This window comes from Scardinius erythrophthalmus, assembly GCF_964197995.2.
Source record: "Scardinius erythrophthalmus genome assembly, chromosome: 8".
NCBI classification, from domain to species: Eukaryota; Metazoa; Chordata; class Actinopteri; order Cypriniformes; family Leuciscidae; genus Scardinius; species Scardinius erythrophthalmus.
The window spans coordinates 6,551,977-6,560,819 of record NC_138228.1 but is presented as its reverse complement, the minus strand read 5'-3'; the positions used below and the strand labels follow the sequence as shown (position 1 = coordinate 6,560,819).

Below are 8,843 nucleotides of genomic sequence, written 5' to 3'. Positions count from 1 at the left end.
AATCCAGGTGACGGGTTTATTAGAGGGTTTCACATGTGGCTCTTGATCTTTCTTTTTCTCCTATGGTATTATACAGCATCTGACATACAGTACTTATTAAAAAAATAGACCCCTGGAGGTGCAGGAAGAGATGGGATCACCCATCAGCAGGATTCACTAACAGTTCAGCTAGGAACATCACTATGTTTTTATTACTCCTCCCTTCATACATTATGTGGTATTCATGACCTTTTAAGTTAAAAATGAGGTACAAAAAGACACTCTCCACTGTGTCCGGGCCCCGTTGTCCTTCATTTGCCCAGTGCCTTGTCTAGGTTTGTCTTGATGGCATCCAAGAAGTCTGTGGTGTTGACGTAATGCTCGTTCAGCTTACAGCTGCGGTCACAGAAAGACAAATGTTAATAACATCAGAGACATTAGCTAGAGCACACATAACAATTGATGTCAGCAGTTTTATCATTAGGGCTAGTCACTCAGCGGAGGTTAAAGGCATTACACTTTGATCATTTTTTATATGCTCTGACTTACTTGGCGAGACCGTGAATGCAGCCAGCCAGATCCTTGGTCATCACGCCGCTCTCCACAGTCTCCACACACACCCGTTCTAGAGTCTGAGAGAACCTGGACACAGTTCAAGAAACAGGACAATGATGAACACACTTTCGATTAAACACTAGCAATATGACTGGAAGATAAAACTCCCCTTACAATCACCCTATATTAATCGTACAGTACAGACGACTGACAGTAACAAATGAGCTTACTTGATCAGGTCTGGGTTTCCATCGAGTTTGCCACGGTGCTCCAGTCCTCTGGTCCAAGCAAAGATACTGGCAATGGGGTTAGTGCTAGTTGGCCTACCCTGTGTAAAAAAAACCTCAATATTATGATACATTCTTATAATTCTTGGCAGTAAATTCAGGGTTGTACATTGTAAGCTATTCACATGCAATTGCATGTGAAAGTTTGTAGCAAATAGAAAACAGTTGTTTTAAGTTGTCATTTTTCACAATAATACTTTTTTCTATTTGAATACGTGTAATTTATTCTTGTGGTGCAACGCTGAATTTTCAGCATCATTACTGCAGTCTTCAAATGTGTCACATGACCCTTCAGAAATCATTATAATATGCTGATTTGGCTCTCTAGAAACATTTATCATCATCAATGTTAAAAACAGTTGTTCAGCTTTATTTTTATTTAATTTGAAATAGAAGTTTTTTTTAACAATGTCACTTTTCAGCAATTTAATGCATCCTTCAGTTCAAATGCTAATGTTGAAGGATGTCGTTTTTTCCTCTCACCACAAGATGGCAGAAGGCGTCTAAATTCAGTTGTGGAACATCCAGGTTGCTTTAAGTTGTTTTTTTTCTATTACCCTTATTGGTTACACTTCATTTTGATGGTCCACTTTAGACATTCTAGTAACTAGAAGTAACTTTGCAACTACATGTCTACTAACTCTCATTGAAGTATAAGTAGACTGTTAGTAGACTTGTGTTTTAGGGTTCGGTTTAGTAGAATAAGTTGACGTATTTGCTAAATGATTTATAGTCAGCTGTATGTCTGTTGAGGGAGCATCAAAATAAAGTGTTAGCAGATATTAAGCAGACAGTCTACTAATACTCTAATGACTGGTAGTTGACATGTAGTTGCAAAGTGACAGTAGAATGTCTAAAGTGGACCATTGAGATAAAGTGTTACCTTATATTATTTAACACAACTACTCTGAATTTCCAGTATCAAAACTATATTTGTTTGCAGGATGAGATGCGTAGCAAGAAAATAAATAACTGAAACACACAAACCTTCTGGTGCTCTCGGTAATGCCTGGTTACTGTGCCGTGGGCAGCCTCGGCCTCAATGGTCTTCCCATCAGGACACACCAGCACTGAGGTCATCAGCCCCAGAGAGCCGAAGCCTGTAGACAAGATTCAACACTTTAATCAGGTAAAAAGGACTATAGTCTGAACAAATATGATTATGTAATTTCTAGAGTCTAGACTCTAGAGATTCATGACATGAAAGTCTCTGTAAGTGCTAAAACTATTAAAAAAATAAAGGATAATTGGATGAACATGGGTGCAATAAAACGATAGAAAAGACTGAAATGAGTTTTACCCTGAGCAAGAATGTCAGACTGTACATCGCCATCATAGTTCTTGCAGGCCCACACAAAGGCTCCCGATGACTTCAGCACCTGAGCCACCATGTCATCGATGAGCCTGTGCTCATACCAGATCTTCAGCTTGTCAAACTCTGGCTTGTAGTTTCTGCCCATGGAAAACAAAAAAGACGCTTCAAGATTTTCCATTGAAATTACTTTGGAAGAAAAGTATAGTTTCACATGTCACCACTGTGACAGCATCTCAAAGCGCTAATCTCATAATTACACAGCAACACGCGGTGGACGTGTGTAAATAAAAAGCGTGCCAAAGACACTGATAAATCCTTCTCACTTCACAAAAATGTCCTCGAAAATGTCCTTGAATCTGCCATCGTAAGCCTTCAGGATTGTGTTCTTAGTGCTCATGTAGAGAGGCCATTTCTTCTGGATGGCGTACTGGAAGCAGCTGTGAGCGAAGCCAGTGATGGACTGTTAGAAAGGGACGAAAGACAGAATGTCACACAAGTGTTCCACTTTCATAATGGAGATTCGGCTAGGATTCGGAAATGCTGTCTGTGTAGTTCCAATTGGTGAAAAAAATAAAATAAAAATTCTACCACTTCAAATGTGAAGTGGATATGGTGCAAAAATAGAAAAAAAAAATCAATTTCAGCACCATCAATTGGTGGCCTAGAATGAACAGACACTTCATTCAATCTTTTTTGAGGGGAAAAAGAGCCCACCACCTGCAGTTTTCTATTGTAAACCCAAACAGACCATTCCCCTGTCTGCAAACAGACTTCAGGATACCAGGGTTCACTGCAGGAACATGGGCTGAAAGGTCATCTATAATCTACAGTAGACCTCATTCCTCCGGAGGTGTAAGTGCAGAACATAACAGGATTCGAGTCAAAAGGCCTTAATTACACAAACTCAGAATACACGAGACAGCCTAAAAATGTCTCTAATTCAAGGTGTTATTTTTACACCTTCAAGATAGATCATCAGAGCTCATTAACAAAGATATTTTTCAAATTCATACATCCGTTGGCCAATTTTTTATTTCAGTGGAAAATAGGAAGGTCCCTGCAGATATGCTGTTTTGAGGTCACATTTGGATTCACTTTTCCATGAAAAATCCTGTAATCACAAATGACTGGAAAAGACATTTGCGATTACAGGATTTTTCAAGTCAATTTGCCATTCACAAAAACACAATTTCTAACCGATTAAGTCGTTAAAAAAAAATTTACTGTAATATTCTGTCAATTATTTCATACACACCACCTTTCAAATGTTTGAGGTCAGTAAGATTTTGTATTGTTTTTAAGAGAAGTCTCTTATGCTCAAAGAGACTGCCTTATTTGATTAAAAAAGTTCTGTTTTAATGTTTTACAATGTAATTTATTCATGCGGTTACTCCAGTCTTCAGTGTCACATAATTCTAATATGCTGATTTGCTGCTCAAGAAACATTTCTTATTATTATCAATGTTTACAACAGTTGCTTAATATATTGTGAAAAAAAAAAAAAATCAGGAATCTTTTATGAATATAAAGCTCAAAAACAGCAGCATTTATTTGAAATGGAAATCTTTTGTAGCATTATAAATGTCTTTACTGTCACTTGAGATCAATTTAATGTGCCCTCGCTGAATAGAAGTATTAATTTCCTAAAAAATAATAATCTCACTGACACCAAACTTTTCAATGGAAGTTTAGATGCATCTATGTTATATTTTTTATTTTATTACAGAACCATTTAACATTTCCAGGTTTAACATATCAATTACATTTGGGGGAAAAAAGTCCTCTCTTTTCACAGATCTTAATTCTCACTCAGTGTTTAAAAATGCATTATTTGCATATGCTCACTGACCTCGTCAGTGTTGTACATGCCCATTCCACAGCCACCACCAGGGAAATCGAACACCTCCCACTCCTTGGATTTGCTTCCATCGGCTGGAGAGAAGACCATTTTGAATTTGCCTGGTTGGGTCACAACAAAGTCTGTTGCTTTGTACTGTAAAAGTAAACAGAGAATTGCAGGTCAGCAGGAATAAGAACACACTGAAAAAAAAAAAAACTATATGTATATATGTAACATCCAGAACATCCAAAAAGCAGACCTGGTCACCGAAAGCATGTCTGCCAATGGTGATGGCCTGTGTCCAGCCAGGAACAAGTCTGGGAATGTTCTTGCAGATGATTGGCTCACGGAAGACGGTGCCGCCCAGAATGTTCCTGATTGTTCCGTTGGGACTCTTCCACATTTTCTTCAGTTTGAACTCTGTCAACGTTATTGACGACAAAGATTTACATTATGCACTTTTTGTGAAAATATGAAAATGGCATGGCTATTTTAGCAAAAGCAGTTGTAGAAATTAGAAGATGACCATTATGGATTTTTATTATGGTTATCTAGAATGCAAGATAACAAAATCTGATGATATAAATAGAGATTTCAAAATAATAAGATTTCATAGATTTTCTAAATTATACAAACTACAACTGTTAAATCAACAACATTGTTGAAATTATCAGCTGATAACTGATATTTCAAAATGGCCCAATTGAACAGCATGGCTCATATATCGCCAAGTCATTACAACAAATAATATAATCAAAAAGAGGAAGTGTTTCTGAGATGTGCCGTACCTTCGACCCTGGCTTCGTCGGGTGTAATGGTGGCGCATTTCACAGCAACATGGTATTTCTGGGTAGCTAAAGCAGAGTCGATTGTGACTTGGTCATCAGTCTGGTCACGGTATGGAAGACCCAGGTCATAGTACTTCAGCTCCACATCCACATTGCTCAGAATGAGCTGGACACAATGGTTTCATGTTAAAGGTGTAAACAGTGTCATTCTCATAAAAACACAGATTAAATCATTTCAGTAAATCAAGTAATTTTACTAGGGATGTCAACGATTAATCGACGATCGATTAATTGTCGATAATACATTTAATCGATAGAACTTATCGATCATCGATTAAGCAGGTCTTCATGCGGGTTCGCGGCGTGCTGCTCAACCGCGAAACATGTAAAGCGAGCGTGCCGGAGTTATGTTTGGGACCATTTTACACCTTCATCATCATGTAAGTTTGCGTGTGCATTCGCAGCCTTTTGTTTTGTTCAAATGTAAGTTGTAATACTGTTTATTTTGTGTATGCCTATCTATATCTGATTTATCTCATATTGGATGCATTTGGTAAAGAACTCTGTAGTAAAGCGTCAGCTTCAGCGCGCGCAGCTCAAACGGCAGTGCACGACTAATAATGACTATTGGGACTGTAATATTGCATAACATTATAAAGAGAACAATATTGTAATAAAACATTGTGAATTATTTGGGTTTAGTTGCCGTGTCGCGTTGCTTCAGGAAGAGCGCGTCCACAAAAGGAGTAGTTCTGAATGAATGGCACGTAACTTAGTTCAAGTTCACTTGTGCATGAATTTGCGTCATTTTGTGCAGATATAATTTGTAATATTGTTTATTTTAAATATATCTGATTAATCTCATATAGGATGCGTTTCTTTTAGATAAATAACGTGCTAGCAAAGTGCTCCAGTTTAACGGTTGCAGATTCATTCAGTGCGTGCAGTTGTTCCAGGAAGAGCGCGTCCACAACAGTCACACATTCTAGCGCATATGAGGCGGCGCTGGTGACGCGTTGTATTAGTAGTTATATTTGATTATTAAATAATTAATTTAATTATCAATCACATCGAAACATTTTACAATCCTACTAGCCCTTTTATTTAAAACCATTCTAATCGATTTGGTGAGGAACATTAGCATTTGCAGACCCTGTCATGCTGTTGGCCATATGCCACTGCAGTTGACGCATATCGCAGTATTAAGGCTAACGATTAATCGATTAATTGATCGTTAATTTAAACGACGATCGATCATGGGAATTTGTGAAAATTGACATCCCTAAATTTTACACATTTCTTTTTAAGTCTCAAAGGGTAATGTAGTATTTCTGATGTTTATCCGATCTTAAAGGGTTAGTTCACCCAAAAATGAAAATTCTGTCAGTAATTACTCGCCCTCATGTTGTTCCAACCCCGTAATACTTTCGTTCATCTTCGGAACACAAATTAAGATATTTTTGATGAAATCTGAGTGCTGGATCACTCCTCCACAGGCTTATGGACACTATAACTTGCTGGCCCAGAAAATGTATTAAAGACATTGTTAATATAGTCCAAGTGACTCCAGTGGCTCAATCTTAAGTTTATAAAGCGACGAGAATACTTTTTGTGCGCAAAAACAAACAAAAACAAACTTTTCATTTCCTTATCTCTGGGCCTCGAGTCTTTTCATGTAGTGTAATAGCGTAGCGCGTCTGTGTTGCACGTCACCACGTATCACACATGACCAGCGTCGCCCAATAGTGAGCCTACGTGGTGACGTGCAACACAGACGCGCTGCGCTTAAACACTACGTAAAAAGACTCGAGGCCCAGAGAGAAGGAAATGAAAAGTGGAATAAAGTCGTTATTTTTGTTTGTTTTTGCGCACAAAAAGTATTCTCGTCGCTTTATAAACTTAAGATTGAGCCACTGGAGTCACTTGGACTATATTAACGATGTCTTTAATACATTTTCTGGGCCAGCAAGTTAACGTGTCCATAAGCCTGCAGGAGGAGTGATCCAGCACTCAGATTTCATCAAAAATATCTTAATTTGTGTTCCGAAGCTGAACGAAAGTCTTACGGGGTTGGAACAACATGAGGGTGAGTAATTACTGACAGAATTTTCATTTTTGGGTGAACTAACCCTTTAATATTCAGCTTGACGTTGCAGAAATTTCACACTTCACTTTTAAATTACGTCACATGTGAACATTCTAATTGAACCTAAACAGAGAAGTTATTATAATCTTTTGATTAATGTCCTTGTTTTGCTGGCTATAAATAATGAGCCCATTCTGATTCTCCACAGAACTGGCAGAATAATTTCAGCACCACCATCTGCCGCTTCTCTCGTGGAGGCAGACGGCCAGTCAGTGAGAATGACCTCAGCACTGGCCCTGCCCCCTGCGTGATGCGGCTGTAATCTCCCGGTCACTCTCCCAGTAAGCCTATCACGCTGTCTTTTTAAAAAAGGAGATCTGCATAACACGCCAATCACTCCTCCACTTTCTCCTAGTCTATTTAATTCTCCCAAGAGACGCTGTCACATTCCCTTTCCAATTTCCGTCTCCTTTTGTCTTTCTACTCTTGTCTAACCCAATTTTCATTCTGTCTGTCTCTGTCTAGGCTTCTCACTCTCCTGTTTCTCTCTTTCCTTTGCCCTCCCGCATTCTGTTTCTCTCTCGATGTGTGTGTGTGTGTGTGTGTCACAGATTTAAAAATAGACCAGACAGACACCGCTTCCCTCCCCCTCATTCTCTCACTCACACGCTTGCCGTTTAAGCACCTTTTCTTTGATGAACTCCCAGATGATCCTGGTCATCTCATCTCCATCCATCTCCACCACTGGCTGTGCCACCTTGATACGTTTATCGGCATCTGTCAAATAAAACCAAAAACAATCTTTATGAGTTTTTCTTTCAGGCCTGAATAAGGGATTGTTTCTTCCCACTCATGAGACACCCGGAAATTAGCGTTTCCTCAAGGAGGAGGATAATAAATACTTAATAAAGGCACAAAGCTTCATTCACTTTGCCGCTGCATGTCTCCAGTCACTGTACTGGTTGGACGCTAGTGGGCGTTACAAGTTCTGGTTGCCCAAGAAACAGTTATGAATGTCATCATACCACTAAAATGGCTTTTCATGTTGACAGTGGATCAGCTTTTACACAGCTAAATAGGAGTATTCTGGAGGGAAAAGGCTTGTCTATAAATTACACCCATGCATAATGCATCATCACAGAGCATGCAAATGCTGGGCTATCTGGGTCTACTACACACACATAAATGGTCTTACATGTAAAAAAATAAGGATATGCATTTCACGCATTCTCATTTTAACACTGTCCCTGTACATGATCAAAGGCATAATATAAAACTGTGACATTACAGTGCGAATGAGACTACAATACACAGCTGATCCCTAATCTAAACCAATTTTGTAATTTGAGGGTATTCATCAGATAGAGACACTAGCATTCAAAAGTTTTGTGTCAGTAAAATTATTTATTTTATTCAGCATGGTTGCATTAAATTGACAAAAAGTAGCACTTAAGCATTGACAAACAATTTCTATTGTAAATCAAAGCATCCCTTTTGAACTTTCCATTAGTTTCCATTCAAGAATCCTATTAAAAAAAAAAAAAAAAAAAAAAAAAGATCACCGTTTCCACAAAAACTATTGAGCAGCACAACCGTTTTCAACATTGATAATAATAATAAATGTTTCTTGAGCACCAAATCAGCATATTAGAATGATTTCTGAAGGATCATGAAGGCTGGAGTAATGGCTGCTAAAAAAATTTGCTTTACCTTCAGTTTAAAATAGAAAAGAGTTATTGTAAATTTTAATAATATTTCAAAATATTACTGTTTTACTGTATTTTTGACCAAATAAATGCAGCCTTGGTGAGAATAAGAAATTTCTTTTAAAAGCATTAAAAAATATTTTTATATTTTATACTTTTGAATGTCAGTTAAACCAGAAAAAAAAAAAAACCTACTGTTGACTGTAACATGGGCTTGATATTTAGATATGCAACAGTTTGCACTTTGGTTTCATTACTTCCTGCTAGAGCTTGACAGTAACCAAACT

At 37.9% G+C, this 8,843-nt stretch overlaps 1 protein-coding gene across 1 annotated transcript in view; it reads right to left on the bottom strand.

Moving 5' to 3' along the window:
* Positions 1-2: 2 nt before the first annotated feature.
* Positions 3-8,843, bottom strand: part of idh2 (isocitrate dehydrogenase (NADP(+)) 2) — a 12,770-nt gene continuing 3,929 nt past the window's right edge. Inside the window, exons 2-11 of the mRNA XM_081373152.1 lie at positions 7,536-7,627; positions 4,765-4,930; positions 4,236-4,396; positions 3,986-4,129; positions 2,460-2,596; positions 2,122-2,273; positions 1,809-1,921; positions 765-862; positions 529-621; positions 3-375 (exon numbers count right to left, since the gene is read on the bottom strand). Of these exons, the coding sequence (XP_081229278.1) occupies positions 291-375; positions 529-621; positions 765-862; positions 1,809-1,921; positions 2,122-2,273; positions 2,460-2,596; positions 3,986-4,129; positions 4,236-4,396; positions 4,765-4,930; positions 7,536-7,627 (1,241 nt within the window). The 3' untranslated portion in view covers positions 3-290. The remainder of the gene's footprint in view (positions 376-528; positions 622-764; positions 863-1,808; positions 1,922-2,121; positions 2,274-2,459; positions 2,597-3,985; positions 4,130-4,235; positions 4,397-4,764; positions 4,931-7,535; positions 7,628-8,843) is intronic.